At 39.2% G+C, this 23,371-nt stretch overlaps 1 protein-coding gene across 2 annotated transcripts; it reads left to right on the forward strand.

Annotated features, from left to right (window-relative positions):
• Nucleotides 1-443: 443 nt before the first annotated feature.
• Nucleotides 444-16,789, forward strand: LOC120717677 (hepatitis A virus cellular receptor 2 homolog). 2 transcript variants are annotated; one of them, XM_040005874.1, is made up of 3 exons: nt 444-902; nt 3,771-4,119; nt 16,449-16,789. In XM_040005874.1, the coding sequence occupies exons 1-3, from the start codon at nt 833-835 to the stop codon at nt 16,606-16,608; spliced, it is 579 nt and encodes a 192-aa protein (XP_039861808.1). In that variant the 5' UTR covers nt 444-832; the 3' UTR covers nt 16,609-16,789. The 2 variants fall into 2 exon arrangements, with proteins under 2 accessions (XP_039861808.1, XP_039861809.1); XM_040005875.1 differs by lacking the exons at nt 444-902; nt 3,771-4,119 and adding exons at nt 13,332-13,596; nt 16,010-16,363 and having other exon boundaries at nt 16,457-16,789.
• The last annotated feature ends 6,582 nt before the right edge of the window (nt 16,790-23,371 follow it).

The following is a 23,371-nucleotide window of genomic DNA, read 5'->3' on the forward strand; positions in this document are numbered from 1 at the left end:
ACATACGGAAACCTTTCTTACAAAAACACCAGAAACAAAGAGAAGCTGTATGTGATGAAGAACAAATGTAAACTTCCCTTCATTAAGACATAACAGAATTTATTTAATCGCATAATGGGTCTGCCCTCTGCCCTCCTTCTAGTATGACAGGCCTTGAAAACCTCGACTGGCTCCTTTAGATCAGGAGGAGTAGTGGCTCTTCTCTGAGCATCTCCTAAATGTCCGAAGGCCTGATGTCAACACATGTGAATGAAAATAATCTTGTAAATTTGTGTGCCTTAATATTGTGTTTGGGACAAGGTGGAGCTCTAATATGATTTCCGATCAGGTTTTGACAGCAGAAGTTCGAATATATTTGAAGTTCCCACTGCTGAGCGAATTGTCCTCTTTGTGTTTTACTGTCACATTTGTAATCAGAGTGTAACAAACTGAATTTATTTACTTTTCTTTTATTTGAAGTTTAAATATGGCAATTTATCTTTCCACTTACATAATGAACACTTTTGTTGAAAGCACTGTAGTCAGCGCACATGTGGAAATACACACTGCAAATACCTAAAAACAAGTTAGTCTGCTCTCTAAAATGACACTCCCACATGTTTATGTACCAGAGCATCATTTGCCCTTTGGGGTGTCATTTGAAGACTGACACGGAATACAGACTGAGAGAGCAGCTCATGAAAAAAAACACACCCGATGTCACGCTGACTAGTGTTTGATCTAGTCAGGTTTAATTATGTCCTTCCTAGGGGAAAAAAAACATTGTCGTTTTGAAATTTAGCACAGTTTTAAGGTGCATCAAGTTAGCTTTAGATGACGAGAAGTGGATGAAATGCCTCCTGGGCCATGGGCGTCTCTCTGTTGGATTTTACTCTCTGTCTGCCTCCTGTTTGCCTCTACAGGTGAGACTGATCTTGCTTTAAGTTCAACAGGATTCACAACACAACCCTAGGAGCATCAGTTTTCTGTCTGATGCTTCCTGCTACTCCTGTTTCATTCATACTGTTTTATTTAAATCATTTTCTAACTCCATGACTCTGTAGAGATTGAGGCTACGTCCACACGTACCCGGGTATTTTTGAAAACGCAGATATTTCTATGCGTTTGCACCTTTCCTCCTCTGTGAGATGTTCTCAATCATTGCCAGGTCTTTATCCCTTGAGTTCTGACTTGCTGGGGTCGCAGACTTAAGCAAAAAGTCTAATCGAGCTCTGGGTTGGTTTAGGTGGATTTGGAGGTATACTGCAACTGATGCTGTAGATGCAGTGGCAGCAACAGTTGCAGTAGACACACTGGCACCTTCATTAATATCACACTCAACTGACTGTTTTATATTCCTATTGCACTGATGGGTGGACAGTTCTCAGGTGCCTGTGCAGGTTGTTTGTAGAGCCGGCTCTGTATATCTTTTTCTTACAGACTTTACACTCTGTCTTTGTTTTCAGTAAAATTGAAATTGCTCCAGATTTTGCTTTGTGTCTTGTTGCCCCTGGCTCTCTTTCTCACTCTGTTCCTATGCTACTGTGAGTGTAACCACCACCCCTCCCCCCTCTGCTCAGCGCAAACACAAGGCTCAAGTGCGGTGTGAAGTGAAAAGAGTGAGACAGAGCGGGTGAGAGAAAGGGGAAAAGAAACACAGCTCGTTATTCGTTACTTCGTGTGTTGGCTATTGCGGAGCTTCCACAGGTTCAGTAACATTAGCAACCGGTGGAGGCCAGCAGGTGGATGAGGGAAATGGTGAGGCGGCCTGAGGCGGCCGCTGTCCAAGTGTCAGGTGAACTGAATTCCAGGTAAGAAGTTATGACCTGCAGTCTATCTGGGTCAGTTCAAGTATAGTTTATTTTAGTTATGCTGACTTTTTTGTAGCATAACTACGAAAAAGTCAGTACTATTTGTTTTGTGGAAATATGGACTTTATTTTTTTCCTTTCTAATCGTAGGTGGCACAGTGCACTTGAGGCAAGTAAGCAAGCTAGAAGACTGGCACTCTTGCTGGGTATCCAGTTACGGAAGCAACACATTAACAAGAGAATTCTGAGTAAAACCAAAGTTACCTTCCTGAGTAACTAGTTACTCTGAAAGTAATGATTAACTTGAAGTAACTGAGTTAATGTTGATAGAAGTAACTAGTAATGTAACTAAGTTACTAATTTAAAGTAACTTACCCAACACTGCTCACTTCAAAGATACGGCTCTAAGAGCTCTTTCGTTCATGACCGACACATCACTACATGGGGCACACTCACCCTTGACCCACCTGCTTTCCAAGGTAGGTGATGGTTGCATGGTGCATGTGGCGCACGACCGACTGTAAGCAACAACATGTTGTTTTTTTTTAAACCAGGCCAAAAGAAGTTGCTCAGCACTCAGTAATACTTTTTATTTATTCCGAGATGCCATGCCCATATCATGTGCTAAGCTTAGCACCTGATCACGATGATGGGATGGTACCACCACCTGCATGACGTTCAATGTTCCACTAATCTGAGGACCACCACCTCGTGAGCAGGCCATCCTGCAGTAAAAAACGGGGAATGGTTGCGCTTTGCCCAGAAGCAATAGTGGCGGCAAAACAGGAACTCAAAGACTTGCCATTTCTCTGAGTGCTTACCAAAGCTTCTTTACTCACATCTCCAATTCCAGCATTAATTTTACCACACTTTGTTCCATTTTCATACTGTCTCTCTCTTACAAAAGGCTTTTGCCCTGTAGCCACAAACGTATCCGCGATACTAAAATCAGCAAATTTGCACTCTTGCGCCCATGTGACAGTTTGACAGCTTAAAGCTCCACATTATTGGTGGGATAAGTTTATCAGGATGGCTTCAAAATCTGCAACCACAAGTGTTTACATTTCCATCGGATCTCAAGAGGAACAAACGAATAACTCAGACTTACAAATGGACTGCAAGTCAGAAAACTAGGGAATGTGACGACCTCCCTGACTAAGGCCCATAAACGTTGTGTTCACATCATACACACATTTATATTTCTACTCTCCCTGGATGTTTTCCACTCTGTGCTGCTATTGTAAGTCTTCTTGGTCCTTGTGGGGTGATCGTGGCTCAAGAGTTGGGAGTTCACCTTGTAATCGGAAGGTTGCCGGTTCGAGCCTCGGCTTGGACAGTCTTGGTCGTTGTGTCCTTGGGCACTTCACCTGTTGCCTACTGGTGGTGGTCAGAGGGCCCGGTGGCACCAGTGTCTGGCAGCCTCGCCTCTGTCAGTGCGCCCCAGGGTGGCTGTGGCTACAATGTATCTTGCCAGCAAAGTAGTAGTAAAGCACTATACAAATACAGACTATTTACCAGACCATTTGTACTCAATGCATTTGGTTCAGATGTTAATAATATTAACTCATATATCCAGGTAAGGCTATTGATCCAAGATTGAGTAAGGAATAACACACACTAGATCTGTCTTATTTAGAATATGAAAATATGAAACGTATTTCAAGTTTTTGACAAATATACGCATCCATTGATCAGTGAAGTGTCCATATTTGCTATTACTAACACACAGTTATCCTATAGAGTTTGAGTCAGTCCAAACTTAAAGTAATTATTTTTGTGGTCAATTGCAAGAAAACTGTAACTTTTGTTAGAGCTACTTCCATTAGCTTTAATAGCTTTAATAAATTGGATTTCCATCCTGAAATGCGTGCCAAATAATTTACATTTCAATTCAAAAATATGAAATTAGGTTTCTTTAGTTCAGCACATCTATCTCTCTGTTTGCTCCTCACTGTGTACAAACACTTTTCTCCTTTTTCAGATGGGAAAATCATCAAAGCTGAGCCTGGACAGAACGTCACTCTGCCATGTCGAACTCCACATATCAGCGTTCCCATTAGATCTGTGGTGGAGTGGTTCAGACTTGACCTGCAGGAAGGACATGTCCTTATGTACCGGGATGAGCAGTTTATTTCAATGAACCAGCTTCCATCGTTTGTGAACCGGGTGGATCTGCAGGACAGACAGATGAAGGACGGAGATGTGTCTTTGATTCTGAAGGATGTGACAAGTGACGACACTGGAACATTTCAGTGTTACGTGGTCCAGAGAGGAACAAATGGCAGGAAAAGCACTGTTGATCATATCAGCACCGTCTACCTGAGAGTTGTAGGGAGCAGCGATGGACATCTAACAATGAAATGTAGACGTTTAACACAAATACAATTGAATTCTTTAGCGTTTTTCTCTTTTTTACTTAGAAGTATTGTTAAGGAGATTTAAAAACAAAGTTAATTTTCATTGTCTTCTTCATTATTACGTTGCTGTTAAAAGGTAATAATGCCAATGAAGTCTGTATAGTGCAGCCAGTCCCTTAAACACTGCTGCAATCCCCTTTCACCAAAATACGTTTTTTCCTAAGCTTTTTTTTCTTTTATCACTTTTGATCTTTGATTATTTGCTTGCTGAGGTTAATTCGTGATTAACAGCTTTGATTCTGCTGTTTGGAAACGTGTGCTCCAGTTTAGTTTATTTCCAGCAGTAATAAATTTGTTAAATGTTGGGTCTGTGTTTCCACATGCCCCGCTAGTTTAGAGACTTATTCCTCATGACGAACACAAGACATAGCAGAACATCTTCAACCGGTTATTAACTCGCTAACGAAGGAGAGCTTTGGTCTGAACCAGGCGGTGGAGCATAATGCTCATCACTCTCTAGCCCAAATCCTTCAAAGAGCAGCTGTCCTCGTAGCCTTTTTATTGACATGACATTTACAGTACACATGACAACACAACACAAGCACCTCCCATCGTAAACCCCCCCCTTGGTTCTAAGACAAGGCACTATGTGTGTGTGTGTGTGTGTGTGTGTGTGACAAATAACTTTGTTGTTTGCAAAACTTGTGCATAGGATTTTAAAATTGACAATTTATACTTGTATTTAAAGTTATGAAATATGATTCATTAAACATGTTTGTGGTTGTTACAGTAAAAAATATAACTTTTTTCTACTCTGATTTTATTTTTTTTCTGATTTTAGATCTATTGTGTTAATACAATAAATGTACAAATGAAAACAAGGCAAAGTAAATAGTTTTTAAAGGTAAAATGTTGAGGGACAATCAAAAGTAGTTAAAAATGGCCAATTATACCCTGGACCCCAGAGGGTTAAACATTTTTTTCAAAGTAACTCAATAGTTACTTTTCAAGTAATTAATTAATTTTAGAATATTGTAACTCAGTTACTAACTCAGTTACTTTTTGAAGAAGTAACTAGTAACTATAATTAATTACTTTTTCAAAGTAACTTGCCCAACACTGCCCACATCTAAAAACTCTCTCTCTCTCTCTCCCTAACTTGCTCACTCTGTCTCCTGCCCTGCCTTCCCCTCTTCCTAAACAACCCTGGTGGTGACTTTTCTTTTTAATTTAATTGGTGGACATGAGACATTTTTTGACAGAACGGGAAAGAGGTGACTTTTTTTCTTTCTTTTAGTGTTTTCGCGCTGTCCTTAGAATACGCTTAAAAAAACACACAAAAACAAAACAAAACGTGACAACAGTTTTTGGCATGGCATGGCTTATATAAATTATAACAACTGTGGATTTACTGGCTGGTAATTAAAATTTAAAATGCAATATATTCAGTTTTAGCATTTATATTCACTGCTGTCTGTAACTATGCTCAAAGTGTTAATGCTATCTTATTTTAACAAACAATAATGTCATACAGAAAACTGGGATGGCACTTGGGGTGGCAAAGGATCATTTTATTTTATGACCCCATGCCACCCTTCTAGATCCGCCCCTGAGTACATGGCACGATCAGAAGCTCCTACACATAAAGAGTTTAAGTAGTAAAAACTCTGATTTTGTTAATACTGAGATATGTTTAAGGAGGAGTGTAAAGTCAAACCATGAGTCTGATTTACAGCAAGACTGTCTGATGCTTCCCGCTGCACCAAAGGGCAGTTCATTTAAGAGATAAGATAAGATAAGACTTTATTGATCCCACAACAGGGAAATTTTTGCGTCACCTCAGCTCAGGTACAGATATATGAAGGAAATACAAAAATACAACTAAGTACAATCAATGAAAAAAGTAAGATAATGCACTATATACAATGGTAGCATACACAGTATGTGATTATGGATATAGTTGGAAATATGGAAGACATAAACTATATAGCTTGGAAGGTCATGGAAGGTCTATTATGCATGAAGTGGTCCATTTGCATTTATTTATTCCATTAAACACTTCTGTGAAAATCAACTAGGTGTTTGTTAAAATAAAAATTAGAAACTTTTGAATCAGTTAGTTGTTTTCTCATAAATGTACTAAATAACCATACACAAAGAACTTTGACATTTTGGTAACCTTATTATCAGAGATGGGCAGTAACGCGTTACTGTAATCTGATTACTTTTTTTCAAGTAATGAGTAAAGTAAGGGATTACTATTGCAAAAACTGTAATTAGATTACCGTTACTTTCCCGTAGTAACGCTGTGTTACTAAAACCGTGATTTTTTGCGAGAATGTCTCACGACAGTGACGTAAGCGAGTGCGCCGTTAGTGACAACAGCTGTGTGCAGATCAACAATGGATCACATATCGATTGTGGGAGAGAGTATGAGCGTGCAGCGTTTAAAGCGTGGAAGTACTGACCTTACTTTGAGTTTGATTCCATAAAAAGCAGAGGTGTGGACTCGAGTCACATGACTTGGACTCGAGTCAGACTCGAGTCATTAATTTTATGACTTTAGACTTGACTTGAAAAAATGTTCTAAGACTTGTGACTTGACTTGGACTTTCACACCAATGACTTGGGACTTGAATTGGACTTGAACCGGTTTACTTGAAAAGACTTGATATTTTACCCCAAATATAAAATTTAACATGCATATTATATAGAGATTGAAAATGTGACGTCATTCAGGGGTAAACCGCAAAGGATTCTGGGAACTCGTGGCAAGAGGTACTAGCGCACGCAGGCTTTCAATTGAAATCAGTCACACAGCGATAAAAAAGAAACACAAAAATGGCAAGAAGCTGTTGTATTATTAACTGCAATAGCCGGTCGCATGACAGCCACGGGAAGCCGACGGGTAAAGAGATCGGTTGTTATCGGATTACGTCGTTGAAGAGAAATTGTTCGAGCCATGTTTCCGAAGTAACAAAGAGGCGACGGCTGGCCTGGATTGCAGCCATTCAAAGATCAAATATAACGTCCCAGAACACTCCAGCTCACAGGTTAGTCTGCTCCAAGCATTTCCACACAGGTCAGTCTGCTGTTGTAGTTAATACGTCATTTTCATAACATAATTGGTGATATAGGTTACAAGCAAGTCTGGCGCTGAACAGAAAATGTCGCGCTATGCTCCTTTGTTTATTGTGCATAAATAGTGAATTGTCCTGACACAATATTGCGTTTCGCTTCTGTTATTATGGTACATTGACAAAAACATATACTTTTATTCACAGGGTAAAACAGTTGTTTTGTATCACTAATTGCCCAGTACGATTACAGGATACAATATTATTGTCACTGCTACATTTCTGTGATGCTACCAGAAATTATTTCCACTACTAATTAATTACCCTTGAGCTCAAAGGTCCTATTAATAAACGGTTAACGAATGTGTATTTATGAAGACGATTTGTGAGACTGGTAAACTTATGATATGTACGATGGTCTTTACTTTCTACACGGTGCATTTCAAGGTCCTGCACCCATCCGTCGGTAAACTGTACCTGGGCTTGTTGCAGTGACCGGAAGTTACTAAACTTCATGAGTGTATGCACTCACTCCAAGAACCGTATAATTATAAATATGCATATAAATATGCTACGATGAGATAGCTGACTTCATCTAACTAGCAAATGTTTTCCAGGCTACGTTGGTGATGCAGTTTTTTTTAATGTGTATGATATTTTTGTCATGCGATTTTAAAGCCGGTCCTACAAGCGCATCCAAGAATAACATGCAGCTTATCTCAGAACTGTCGGTGAAAATTATTCTTGGAGCTAGGTTTAATAAAGCACAGTAGACCAACACCAGCAGATGACTCAACACAGACTGTGGAAACTTCACACTGGACTTCAAGCATCTTGTGTGCCTCTCCATTCTTCCTGCAGACTCTGCACTTTGGTTTCCAAATGACATGCAAAATCTGCTCTTACTGGCTTACAGCTTTTCATAAGTTGTAAGCCATAGTCATCAAAATTATAACAAATAAAGGCTTTAAATATCTGGCTTTGCAAATAATGAGTCTATATCATATATTAGTTTCACCTTTTGATATTCTATTTTTTTGAGCGTCACCTGTAAGGACAATTCTTCAAAATTGTTCAAAGCATCTTTTTCAACTATAAACTGTAAGTAACAAAAGCAAAAATTGAGAATCCTACATCTTACAGCACACCGCTCCCACGTCAGGTCCCAGCATTCCACTGAAATATGGAAGGCACTGCTCCAACTCTCACCCTGCTGTGGAGCCACAAACTACACCCCAGATCTGAAGAAGATTTTCAGATCAAAATGACTCTTAGATTATTCAGAGGTGATAAATTGCAGTGTGGAAATTTAGGGCTTTCGACTTTGAATCAATCTCCGAATCTGAAAACCCACACAGCTGAAAATCATAAATTTGCTCACACAGCGGGCCAACAGATCATATTTAAGGTGTTGAATTCAGTCTGATAGAAACAGCCTCAGGTCCATCTGAGTTTTAGAGGCAAACATTTTTTCAGGCTCTTTTTTTACCTCTTAAAAGCTTTTTTTTTTCTATCTTTTGGGTTTTTAATAACCCCAAAGGTCAGCCATCTGTTACCATCTAAATTTCTATGTGCAACCTTTTAGTTGAAAGTGATCTCCACGCAGTGAACAGTCCTCAGTCTTGTCTGCTCTAAAGAGTCCAAGAAAACAACAGTTTTATTACTTTGTGACTTATTAGTTCATTTGTAATTGTAGGTTTTCTCTTTGTGGCATAAAGAGACTAAATCTATTCAAGGTTCAATTAAGTATTGATAATATAAAAATATGCAGTGTGTCCTGTTACAGTTACTTAGTTATTTTTAAGAAAATGTTCTGTTTACCTGGTTTTCTATTTAAATGTTTTCTGGTGTTATTTTCTGCTTACATTAGTTATTATTATGCACTCTCCTAATAAATCCCTGGAGCCTTATGGGGTGGGTGGAAATAGAGAGAAGGTGGGTCACATGAATGAGACTTTGAAAGGCAAAAAGACAGAAGAGCACTGAGATGAGGCCTAACGAGTCTCAGAAAGCAAGAAAATCATAGAATCAGACTGATGAAATTAGTTTATGAATTTGGAAGTGATGCAGGCAGATGAGTTAATACAGATCTATCTTACTGAACTCATGCATGAGCTTCATTGTAATGCACCATTGTCTCCATTTTACGAGTCATTAAAAAAAGCTGATCATTATGTAAATGTATGCATGCTGCATGTCACATATACACATTTATAAAACATTTCAAGTGCAGCAGTAAAATGTAAAGTACAGTTTTATTATTTTGGATTTATTATGCATATGTTTTTTGTGCATCGCTGTGTGCTGTATGTTAGTGGAACTGCAATGTTTATTCATTTTAAGTATTTTGATTATATCATTTATCAGATATATCATTTAGTATTGAGATGTATGCACAGGAAGATAATCTGCATTATGTAAATGTATCAATTCAACGTCATCTATACCAATGTTTCCCAACCACTGTGCTGCAGCACATAGGTGTGTCGTGAAAAATGATCATGTGTGCCGTATCTGGTTCCACCTGATTAGTACTCTGAGGTTACATTCACACTGCAGGTGAAAGCGCATCAAATCCGACTCTTCTGGCTCAATGCGACCCATCATGGTATCCGATATCCGATATTTTCAAATCCGATCTGGGTCACTTTCGTATGTGGTACTGAATCCGATACATATCCAATGTTTTAGAAAGCGACTGCTGTTTGAACGATCATGTCGCATTAAATCTGTCTTTTACGTCACCGACACAAGACAGGCGCCAATTATCAGCGCCGGAGAAGACATCGCGAACACTTCCTGTCCATCCAGTGTTAGTGAAACTGTTTGGAAGACAGCATGAACATTTTATTTGTACAATGGCTGGCTGTTTATAAAGAGAAACACTTGGTTAGCATTTTTGTGCCAGTAATTCCCACTGCTGCTTTTACTGAAGTGAACTGGTTGCACTAAAGTGTATTAGGTTAGGAAAAGATACTTTTAGAACGCACCCTGGGTCTCTGTTTCTGTATTTGTCATGTTTTCTGCCTTATTTTGATAGTCCTTCTCCATCTGCATTGTGTTCTGATCAGGCTCAGTCCAAAGACGTTTTCATGATGATTTTAAGATCCTTTTTCAAGGGGAGGGAACTCCCCTTCCTGGAAAGGAAGCTGTCAGAGTGGCTCACACCACACTACAGTGGCTTCTTAGCAGTACAAAGCAGTAGAGTACAAAGTAGCAGTACAAAGCGAGTTAATCCGGGTCACCCTGTGCGTGGTGCTGGATGGCGCTAACGCGTTAACGAGCTAACTGCGTTAATGCTTTGAGGACGATCCGTGATAACTAGCTAAGTGCTGTCAGCGTTAATCTGGTTAAAATGACATTAACACCATAACTGCATTAACGCCTCAAATATCCATTAGTGAGTTATCGCGGGGCTGCACAGCCCCACACACGGGGCCATCCGCGATAACTCACTAACGGAGATTTGAGGCGTTAACGTCAGCATTACTATCTATCTATGTATCTATGTATCTATCTATCTATCTATCTATCTATCTATCTATGTATCTATCTATCTATCTATCTATCTATCTATCTATCTATCTATCTATCTATCTATCTTTATATATATACACTATGTACACACACACACAACCATGCATGTGATTAGGTTCCACTAACAGTTTAGGAATGCTTTAAACTGGATTTGAGTTTATTTGTATTTATAAGAGGGCTACACTGTTGTTTATGGTCAATTGATGCCCTCCAGCATAAAAGATTTCAAAGATTTTTTTTATTAGCTGCAATGTGATGTAGCATCCTCAGACAAATAACACATGGGATTTTAATTTCTAAGTTGTTCTCACACTTTCATAATCAAAAGTTAGATCAGTGCATGGAAAAAGCTCACTGCTACATTTAATCACCTGTTCAAATCCACCATGACAGAATGACTTGAACTTAATTCCCACATTTGGACATTTGGCACACATCAGGAAATAATCATGCTTCATCACTGCTGGAATTACTCCATTTAGGAGACGACACTGCCTGAGCAGAGCAGCAGGAGGCTCAGTGAAATGTCACTTTATACTACAGAGCAGGCGGGTTACAGACCGTCGATCTGACTAGTGACACATTTTTATCACCAGTAAATTAATTAGAGTAATTAACCCTTGTGTGGTATTTATATTTTTGTTACTCAGCCAGTGTTCATGGGTCTGGTGGACCCGCTAGAGTTTTGGCTTTCCAAATTAACACTATCAAACAGTTTTATGTTAAATTACTCAACAGATGTTTACTTCATCCCAATTACAAGCCATATGAACAGCAAACATGGTTAATTTTTTCCCTTTACCTTTGTTAGATCACATTTATGAATTAATGTGATTCTTGTTTTTTTTGTTTTTTTTTTATAAAATGTTATAAAAAAAATAAATCAGTTATAATCAAGCGAAGTGAGTGGAAAGACACAACACATTTACACGTGAAGCAATATGTTTCACAACTAAATGGGATCAGCTGCTCATCAATGGTGACATTAGGCCCAGAGTTGTAAAACAGGGGGAGGTGGTGCACACACTTATCCCACACTGTCCTGATGGCAGCTAGCTTGTCTCTCTGCCGTCGAGCTGGTCTGTCGTCTCTGTTATCAAAACGGATAATCCTGGAAATTTTGTGGAAGTTTTCCGGACACACTGATGCACGGAAAGGTTCGTGCCGGTTTCTGCATCCCACAGGGATTCTGTGGATTCCCCTTTGGACCTGAAAACTCCTGCAAGGATAAAAACCCCAAAGTAGGCCTTTGGGGTTCTTAGATGAATTTGGTCCATCTCCTTCCACCTCTCTCCAAAAACACACCTTCCTTCTAGATTACTGCAATCCAGAATAATGTTCTGGATGGAATCTGGGATGAAAAGCTCAAATGAAGACTTGATGTCCTGCACATGAGTAACTGTCAGCCGTGTTGGCCCTGGCTTATCACAGTAGCAGCTCTGCAGGGTGGCTGGTTTCTTGGGCAAGAAGACCATTCAATTTCACCAGTTATTGACATCCATATTTCTTCACTTGCTGTCTGGTGGGCTTGTTCTGGTCCTGGAGCTGGCAGCAGATAGGGTACTCGTCTTCGTTTTGTTACTAAATGGTGCTCAACCTCATCCTCTTCTTCAAAGTCACTGTCAGACTCTGAATTTTCAGAAATGTGAAATATTCTGAAACCTCTTTGTCAACATCATCATCCGAAGCCCCTCTCTCTTCCAAAATCAATTGGATGGCCCTCGCAGCAGATAATCTTTTGCCATCTTGATCAGTTGTGATAAAGAACCACACTGGCAAAGTCTTATTTATAGTATTATGCCCCTAATTTGCAGGAGGGACAGGGTATGAGAAAATAAAATTTGGATCCCTCAAGAAAGAGGGTAAAATGTGCGGGAATGTCAGAGCAGACGGTGTAGATAGTTGAATTTTCAACAATGTTGCAACTTTGTGCGAGAGCAGGACGGGAAGAAAACACTATCAGCAGCACCAGGAAGGAGGAAGACAGAGTGTGGGAACACAGGACCTACACTTTCAACACTTTTATTAGACCCAGCTGGGTCCAGTGGACCCGAACACCTTGTATGTAATGTAAATGCGTGGGGGGAGGTACAGTATGAGGTCATTGAAAATTAGTTCGGATTTATGTTCTTCACAGAAAATAAGCCAAAGCCAATGAATTTCAGGTTGAAAAAATAATTGTTTAATTTTTCTTTTGAAAAAAACTGAAAACGGGTCTCACAGACCCGAACACCATACAAGGGTTAAATGTTTTGAAAAAATTTTGAACACAATTTCAGCACCCCAAATGAAAAATAAAGTAGAATCAAACATAAAAATTCTGTAATCGTTGTCATCTGTTTTGTGCAGATACATAAAGTATATGTTTAAATAGTTAAACATATACTTTAAACATATATAATTACAAATATACTCTATTTGTAATTTAATAATTGATTCACACCTCACACACCTCAAATAACTAATAAAAGAAAACAAGTCAGTCTGCTCTCCCACAGGCACTCCCTGTTATTTTTATATACGAACGTCATTATCTTTGGCATTGTTTTTTAAATAGTCCCAGATTTCATAATCAACATCAACTCCTCTTTCCTCATGCGACAGTCAGAGAGAGAGGCTGAACATAAGCATGCAGAGCTGATATGACACTGACCAGTGTTTAACCTAGTCAGGTTTAAAACAGAGTTATTCTGTTCTTCCTGGGGGGGGAAAGCTTAATCATTTAGAATAGTTTTATTTAGCTTTGAATGAGCAGAAGTGGATGAAATGCCGGCTGGGAAAAGCTCGTCTCTCTGCCAGATTTTACTGTCTGTCTGCCTCCTGTTTTCCTCTACAGGTGAGACTGAACTTGCTTTAAATTCAAGAGGATTCACAAATAGAAACACACAACGAAGAGCCATGTTTGGATTCTTGCTGTCTATGAGTACATGACACGATCAGATGCTACTGAGGAGTTTTTAAAGATCTGAGCCCCTGCTCCAGAAAGTAGAGTCAGTGAAAGTTCTGATTTTGTTAAGCCTTAGATATGGTTGAGAAAATGGGTTCATTTAAACTCCAGAGATTTAGCTGGACATGTGCTGCGGTGATTGTGAGGTGGAGACTGCAGCTGCTGAGGGTGCACTACTGCTGAACCTTTGGATGGCTCTTTTGGTGTTTTCAGCTAAATCGTGTTTGTGCTGGTAGGCAAGAAGTGAAGCAGCTTATGGCGGTAAGAAGAACCGGACCACTACTGCACACTTTAGCACTGGAGGTTTTCGTAAAGCTTTTATTTTGGTATTTCCATTGACCGGTAATATAAATTTGCATGTTAGCTAAATATTTAGTTTCCTGTAATATTTAGATTACATTTAAAATTGTGTTTTAAATATACAAAGTAACAAATATTTTAGTAAATGTTGTACGCATTAGCTCCTTAACTCGTTAGCACTGTGCAGGACCATGCACAGGGCGATTCACGTTAACTCGCTAACGGAGATTTGCCGCATTAATATGGTTATGGCGTTTATGTCAAAGGTTTATGAATGAGAGGTCTGGAAAATGCTATCAAAACACATGTTGAAATCAAGTTCTTGTTTTTCTCAATTAGAGTTGCATCGCTTCCCTTTTTAAGGTTAACTTGAAATTCACCATTTTTGAACTTCTATCAGAAATTTCATCAGAGCTCCAATAACACCATCGTTTCATGTTATTAAAAAATATACAACCTCATTTTCATTCAAAGGAGTTGATCTCAGACATACATGAGCCTAAGTTTTAAGGGACTGTCTACAAATTGCAACACTGAAAAATAAAAAAATTAAAACAGAATATTAAGAAATATTAACTAAAAAACTCTGCTTTCAAACACTATAGAGTAAGAAAATTCATTTCATACCAAGTATTCAGTATAGTGACCCCAACTGTGTTATCTGCCACGCTGATAGTGTTGCGAAATCAGTTTTACCCCGGTTCTTTTTATTCCTCGAGCATCCAGAGATGGCACCGGACTCAGTAGTCATTTTCACAAAGCCTTTATTCATCTTTACTCATCTTCATTTATCCTCATTTAAGCATGCATCTTCTAGAAGGGAAGACTTGCCAGGCCGGTGCCCCTCTGCAAAATCTTCACCCCTTTGTACGTTACAGCCAGCTTTATAGAGGCGTCCCCATCATAAAACCTCCCACAGTGTGCTGCCAACTCTGTCTGTGTCTATGTGCACGAGCACATGAATGCCTACATGTGCGCGTTCCCTCGTGTCTATGTGAGCGCTCGTGTGTGACTGTGTACGCATACCTGTGTGTATGTGTGAGTGCACATGAGTGAGTGTGCGTGTGGATGTGTGTGCGTGACAGTTAAAACACTGTGGGTGTAGGTGACTCCCTAGAGGTCATAAAACCCATCTCCCTTCCAGACCACAGTTATCCAGTTACAAATGTTGAGACCCCCACCCAAACATTCTCTGGGGAATTTCCACTCAGCATTAACTCCTCTCTGTTTTACTTTCACAGTTCAAGTGGGGGAGGGGTCTCCTACAATCTACTCCTAAGTTCACGACAGAGTCAGGCCTTTATTACATTGAGGGCAGTGTCAGTGTCTCTACAATAGTTCTACATTCTATGTTAACACATTTCTAAACTCTAAAATAAGCTAAACATTCTACAATAGCCAGTTACTAAATAGGCTTTCTCTTTAGGCTCTGGGGGCTGTGTTTTGGTGACAGCCATGTTCTGGACTGACAGTCTCTCAAATAAATGAAGGGAATCCGTACAATGGGGAAGTCTGTGTACAGCTGTTGAATGTGTAATGACTGTTTCCGATCTGTGTTGTTGTTGTAAGTCTGGTTTGTCAACATATCCTGTTTGTTCGTAAAAATAATAAAACAGGTCCTTCTGATCTTACTGCAACAGTGAGTCTGAAATAAGGCTTTAAAACTGTTTTATTTAAAATAAGGTATATATTTCAACACTTTGGCAAATCTACACATAAACTAATCAATGATGTATGCGTGCTTGCCAAAGCTAACACACACTTATCTGAGATGAAAACTTAAAGTAAACATTTTTGTGGGTAATTGTTAGAATACTCAGTATTAACTATTTATTATAGATGTTCCCTCTGATTTAATTGAATGTATTTACATACTGCAGGAACTCACGGTGTGTCAGATACTTCTATCTCACACCATATCTCAGATTAAAAAGACTTTTTAGTTCAGCTGAGCTCTGCGGGCTCTCTGTCTTTGAACTAATAAGGTTCTCCCCTGTTTCAGATGGGAAAATCATCAAAGCTGAGTCTGGACAGAACGTGTCTCTGCCATGTCAAACTCCAAACATCAGCATGCCCATCAGAGCTGTGGAGTGGTTCAGACTTGACCTGCAGGAAGGACATGTTCTCATGTACCAGGGTGAGCAGTTTATTTCATTCAACCAGCTTCCATTGTTTGTGAACCGGGTGGATCTGCAGGACAGACAGATGAAGGACGGAGACGTGTCTTTGACTCTGAAGGATGTGACGAGTGATGACACTGGAACATTTCAGTGTTACGTGGTCCAGAGAGGAATAAATGGCAGGAAAAGCACTTTTGAGCATATCAGCACCATCTACCTGAGAGTTGTTCCTCCAGGTGAGTAATTTAGAAGAGGAAATTAATTATTTTCTGTTCTTCGCTCATCACCTACCTGACAGCTGACACCTCACACCTGTTTCTCACCTGCAGGTCAGACAGGAGGAGACAGGAAAGGCAAAGGGAACGAGGATGTATCCTCTGGACTGGACTTTTGTTTAACAGTTAGTGTTATACTTGTTACGCTAGCTCTTGCTTTTTTTATGACCTTCACAATACCCAAAACACAGGAGAAGAAGATTTGATCCAGACCTCAGATGACCCGACAGGTGAAACTTAAGTCACCTACCCACTAAACATTGGACATGGGATAGACATGCAGATCATGTCTATACTGGGCCCATCAGTCCATGACCAATTCTGAACATCTATATCTCCAAACTAGGTCCACAACTTGAAAGACCTCATCTGCTGTTACAGAAATGGCAGATAAAAGTCACTCCGAGGTCACTTTGCTCAGTGGGTTGTAGATGTCTAACACCTGAATTTATTTAATAATGTCTTTAGTGTTTCTTTAGAAACATTATTAAAAAGATAAAAAAAAATAAATGAATGAAATAAAGTGTTTCCTTTTCCAAGATTGTTTAGCTGTTAAAAAGCAATCATTTAAATCAAAGCTGGATGTAGTCACGTCTTCATAGAGCAGCCAGTCCCAAATGACTGCTACAATCCACTTTCACCAAAACTTATTTTTTATTTCCAGAATTATTTCTATCATTATGTTTTCATTTATTAATTTGATGATTTAATTTTTTGGGAAGCAGTGTGTGACACCTATAAATGTATGATCACATACATCATGTTGAAACAGGATTTCTACATGATCTAGTCCTCACTCATTTTGTTTCTATACTGTACATACAGCCTGGTATATATTTCTTTTGGGAGACGGTGGAATATGTTTGTTTGTCACTGTCAGACGTTGTGTATTGTTGTATGTGTTCAGAGATAAAGAGAGTTTACAAAGTGAATAATAAGCAGGTTAATCAGTGTTAGTGAATCTGCTCAGCTGCAGATTGTTTGTTTATACCTAAACAAACAAGGTAACCAGGTGGGTTTAAAGATCTTAACCTGAGTTAACGTCGTGTTTTTATGTGACGACAAGATGACAGTGTGTACATGGACAAAAAAAGATGGTGAAATTCTGTTTAATAAATAGATGAGGAAGAGTTTGCAGACTGAGCACAACTTGTGTCTCCTGCTCGTGTTTTTCTGTATAAAACAGGCCCATCTGAAGGCCTGCAACAGCTACAACGAGCTCTCATGTTCCCTGTTTCTCATGAAAACACTGCAAAATGTCAACATTTGGGACTTAGAGAAAATAAGACTCATTAGAGTCAGTCTAACTCTGTAAACACCCTCATTACTAACACAACCCACATACTCATAAAAAACCACTCTTGCAGAAAAGGTATGAAAAACATTCTGTGCTTAGGAAACAGCAGAAACGAACAGGGTCTGTGTGTGTTAACTATAACGTTTGGAAATAAAGAGTAACAAACAGTTTTTCCTGTCTTCCTTATCTGTGTGTTATCTTTAATTTCAAGGGAGTAGCATGTTTAAATGCACATGTGTCAAACGCTACTAAAAACACAACCCCCGCGGCGGAAGTAACAAATACTTCTCACTGCAGTCGGGGCACGTGTGGAAAATAAAATAAAAAAATAAAATAATTAGAGGCACTTATTTGTATTTATGTTTTGGTGCACCATCAACCCTTGGCATGTTTTTTGATTAGTCCCAGATTTCATAATAAAGAACTTTAACACATCCATCATCAGAAGACACAGAGATTATTCTGTTCATCATCTGGAAATTCAGAATAGTTTTGTTCAGTTTTGGTGAGCAGAAGTGGATGAAATGCCTGCTGGGACATGTGTGTCTGTTTGCTGGATTTCACTCCCTGCCTCCTGTTTGCCTCTACAGGTGAGACTGAACTCGCTTTAAATTCAGCTGGATTCACAAATAGTAACGCAGCACTGAGAGCCACGTTTGGATTCTCAAGTCAGTTACCGCTTTGTTTTCCATCGCGTTTTCTTCCTGCTGCACCTGTTTTTATTATTACAGTCACTCAATACAACATTAAAGTGTTTTAATCAGCAGAAGTTCACAGTTTGAGTTAGAAACACTCATCAATGTCACACTGTGAACTTTTTCTACTTCACTGATCCCAGCATATTTAATCCTGTTATAAAGGTTAAAAGGTTATAAAGGAAATGCTGTCAAAAAACATGTTGAAACACAGCTGTGAGATGTTGTCAAACAACATTTACTAAAAATATGCACACACCTGCTGCTATATATATATTTTTAGTATTCTTTTAGCACTATTTATATTATTATATTACCTTATTGTTAGGGCTGTTTTTGTTTTTGTTGTGCATCTGCACCTTATTGTTGTCAATGCCTACGCATGGGACAGTGTGAAACGTAATTTCAATTCCTTTGTATGGCAAGTACATTTGAAGAAATTGACAAATAAAAGTATTCTATTCTATTCTAACATTTAAAGTTTGAACCGAGTTATCTGTAATGAAAATAGGAGGCCTGCTACACCTTGTTAAATATCCCAAATCTTTGTTGTTTGGGCTGAAGGAAGAACAACAAGAGAGATAAGATAAGATAGAACTTTATTTATCCCTCGGGTGGATTCCTCTGGGAAATTCAGTTTCCAATAGCACAGCACCGACAGAAGTTGCAGAATGTGAGCAGAATAGCATATATACACATATATAAATACAGAGTATACAAAAGGGATAAATAGAATAAATAGGAATAAGAATACAAGGGAATTGCACATTTCAAGTATTGTGAGTCTGTTGCACCGTTGGTTATTAACAAAAAGCCTTGCACAGTGAAGAGGCACTACAGCTTAGTTGTTCCCCCCTCCTTTGTCCTCCTGTTTCCCCTCCCTCTCCCCTCCAGAGAGGAGTTAAACAGCCTGATGGTGTGTGGGTGTATAAACACTCAGTATATAAATGCTCAATCAACAATCTCTTTATTCCATACACTTCTCATAATTCCTTACACACTTTGAGCTTAAACGTCCTGACAGGAGATGAGCAAGGCGGGGTTTCCTGCAAAATGTCAAAGTGTCTGACTGTTTCTCACAGTCTTATAGCTTCAGCCCTCCTCCACACTAAGCATTCACATTCTTTCTCTCTTACGGCGCCTACGTGACGACCTTGGCTTCCTGTTTTATCTCCTCCTGATGAGATAGGGCAGAAAAGCTCTACGGTATGTTCTGTTCTCTTTGTACTCAGAAAAGGAAGGCCAAGATTCTTCACAAACAGTATTTCTTATAAATCAGCAGTATAGTGCATCATAAAACAGTAATGATTTCACATCTTTAATCCAAGACATAATGTGGCCTATAGCTGTATAATGATTCGACAATTCTTTGATCAGAAGTATAAGGTGGCATAGGATAGTATAATAATCTCACAACCTGCTTCCTGGGATCATTTCATTAAGCGCCTCCACTAACACACCCACTGTTCCCAGTACTGCTGAACACCTGTACGCTACACTGAAACAGGTTTTTACCCTCAATCTTACCCTTTGGTTGCAGAGTCAGAGCTCTGCCCTGCATTCAAAACACTTCCTGGTTCAGACAAAAACAAAAAAACAAAAACTGGAGGCTTCAAATTTTTCACAGTGACAGGCCCACACAGGTTTTTCTGGTTCATATTGTCTCTATTTGTAAAAGTAAATATGTTGCGGTATTATTAAAATATTATCTTTAATGTTAGGAAGGTTAAAGGGACTATTTTCAAAGGTTTAGTGATCATTATTACACCATGGCCTGAGTAAAAATAATTTTTAGTTACTTGATTATTTATTTATTGTGGGTTAGTCAGTCTCTTTCAGACATACCTCACACTCAGGTCACATTTTTACTCAGTTCCTGCTTCGATCAGTCTAAACTTACTATCTTGAAATCATGCTGGCATATTGTATGACTGGAAGATATTTATATGCAAAAAAAGGCTGAGCTGAGACTAAGTGATTAAATAAATAAACACACATACCATCCATTATACTGTCACAGTATAGATCTGTGCTGCTGCTCAGTGTCCCCAGAAACAGTCAAAAAGCTCACAGCTGGATTTAGCAAAGCCGTCACTCAGTAATAATACATGTTGAAAATTTGTTAATAATAAACAAATAAAACAAATATACTCTTACAGGAATATAAAGTAATCTACATGCTACCCCAGAAAAAAAAATAGATCATTGAGTCACTATAGCAGTGATTCCCAAAGTGTGGATCACGGCCCCCCTGTTGGTCCAAGAAAGAGGCACAGATTTACAATAAATCATTTTTTCAGCATTTTTTCAAGTTACTGGATTTAAATATGGCATCTTATACTCCACATTCTGACTTTTTTTAAGCTAGTACATTTCATCATCAGTGGGAATAATCTAAGCTGGATCGAAGATGTCAAACAGCAGCAGTAAAGCTGTTCATGGAGACTCAACCTCTCTCTCATCAGAATATCAGAATGTAGATCTTAAACTAAATGTGGCAGCTGTAGAATATTTAGCTGATTTAGAGTTTAGAAATGTGTTAACATAGAATGTAGAATTATTGTAGAGACACTGACACTGCCCTAAATGTAATAAAGGCTGACTGTGTCGTGAAGTTAGGAGTAGATTGTAGGAGACCCCTCCCCCAGTTGAACTGTGAAAGGTCTCAACATTTGTAACTGGATAACTGTGGTCTGGAAGGGAGATGGGTTTTATGACCTCTAGGGAGTTACCTACACCCACAGTGTTTTAACTGTCACGCACACTCATGTGCACTCACACATACACACAGGTATGCGTACACAGTCACACACGAGCACTCACATAGACACGCGGGAACGTGCACATGTAGGCATTCATGTGCTCGTGCACATAGACACAGACAGAGTTTGCAGCACACCGTGGGGGGGCGGGGTTTATGATGGGGATGCCTCTATAAAGCTGGCTGTAACGAACAAAGGGGTGAAGATTTTGGAGAGGGGCACATCGGCCTCGTCTTCCCTTCTAGAAGTGCATGCTTAAATGAAGATGAATAAAGATGAGTAAAGATGAATAAAGGTTTTGTGAATACTGAGTTCCGGTGCCATCTCTGGATGCTCGAGGAATAAAAAGAACCGGGGTAAAACTGATTTCTCAACAATCTGCAAAAGACTGATTGCCCTTACTCACATATATGTTGGCTTGGATTTGTCAGTATAAGTAAACTGGTTTGGTAGTATACTCTGGGAGAGCACTAAGATAACAACACAACAGTGCATTCCAGGAATGTTCCCAGACTGACCTGTACTGTGTGTAGCCATGTTTAGACCTATTTGTGAGAACAGAAAATTGGCATGCTACTCTACAACTCCACTTGTGGAGATCAACAGTCACTTATGGGCACAAAATATGGATCCCCGTGAGTTTGAAGGGATTTTTGAGGCACAAAATGTTGCTTTTGTGTCAGGGTGCCAGAGATTTACAGTTAACAAACAGTCAGGTGAGTAAACAACACTGAGACACTTAAGATTGGCAACGTGCGGCACGGGTGAAAAGCTCAGAGCAAATCACACCGAACTGCAGTATTCGTTTATTTTTATCAATATGTGTCAATATGCAAATATAATCACATTTCCTGTTACGCAGGTCCTGATGTCTGTCTGCATGCAAGCTGTGTGTGTGTGTGTCACAGAGTATGTGTGTTGCAGGTCAATTTCTAAGAATAATATAATGCAAGTCAACTTCTGCGGATATGTATTTCTGTACTGGTCTCTTGCGGTAAATCCCAGTGTCACAGGGTCAGCTTCCTGTTTCTACAGAAAACTGTCTGGTGAAATATGTATAACAACTTTTGAAGCATAAGCAAATAAAACAATAAAAACTCCCTAACATCCCTCCCTGTTGTTACCGTATTTCACCACTATGTTGGACTGGATTGTAAGATGGATTGTGAGATGGATTGTAAGATGGTGGTCATTGTATTTTTGCAGGTGTGGAGCAGGGAAATATTTTTACTGCTATTGTTAAATAATCATCATCATTACCATTGCATTAATGATAGAATCTGCAGCATTGATATTGTATTCAGAGGTTTAAACAGTGTGTGTGTTTTAGAAAGAATAAGTTGCAGGCTGACAGGAAGTTGCAGAGAGTTTGCAGAAGGGAAAGCAGAAGTGAAAGCAGAGTCTAAGTTATTCTGAGCAGGTTAAACGAGGCTATTTGAATTACTAGGTTATTCAAATTGTCTGTTATACTTTTATATTCTTTTATTAAGCTCTTAGTAGAGGTTCTTGATTAAAACATTTATTCAACATAGTACATATAGTTTCAGTTAGGTTATTACACATAAGGATGAGCCTCTGGTCTGGTAAAAGGTCAGAAGTGCAACGGGTGAGATGAGAGGGCATGTAGGGTCAACACATACACACACACACATTAGTAGACTCATTTATAGGTGAGAAGTTGGTCATGTTTGTCTCTGGAAAGAGGAACAGCGTCTGGCAGGATGTGGGGCTCGTGTTCCAGACGAGACGAAGACAAGGTTCAAGGTTCAAGGTTCTTTATTTGTCACATGCATAGTTATACAAGTATAACACACAGTGAAATGTAGCCTGACACGCTCCTCGACATGTGCAAAAATTGGGGGGGGGGGTGTAGAGGAAGAACATTATATATATATATATATATATATATACATACAGACATATAGTATATACACTGGGTGAATGTGCAGTAGTAGCAGCAAGCAGGTGAATTCTGTACATTAATATGAATAGACATCTGACTATTTTACAGGATAGACAATATAAACATATTTAAAATTAAAGGAATTGAAATGTACATTGTTCCTTGGTTTAGTGTCTGAAAGAGTCCTGACTCAGTCAATTATAGATGATGTGAGAGGGCGGGTGTGTGTGTTTAGGGCACGGATGGCTTGGGGATAGAAGCTCCTCTTGAGTCTCTCTGTCCTTGTCCGGAAGATGCGGAACCTTCTACCAG

Source organism: Simochromis diagramma, unplaced genomic scaffold, assembly GCF_900408965.1.
Source record: "Simochromis diagramma unplaced genomic scaffold, fSimDia1.1 OVJJ01000507.1, whole genome shotgun sequence".
In the NCBI taxonomy this organism is placed as follows: domain Eukaryota; kingdom Metazoa; phylum Chordata; class Actinopteri; order Cichliformes; family Cichlidae; genus Simochromis; species Simochromis diagramma.

Coding starts and splice junctions, on each gene's coding strand:
- LOC120717677 (XM_040005874.1), top strand. CDS start 833: ATGCCTCCTGGGCCATGGGCGTCTCTCTGTTGGATTTTACTCTCTGTC. Junction 903..3,770: donor CCTCCTGTTTGCCTCTACAG/GTGAGACTGATC, acceptor CTCCTTTTTCAG/ATGGGAAAATCATCAAAGCT. Junction 4,120..16,448: donor ACCGTCTACCTGAGAGTTGT/AGGGAGCAGCGA, acceptor CACCTGTTTCTC/ACCTGCAGGTCAGACAGGAG.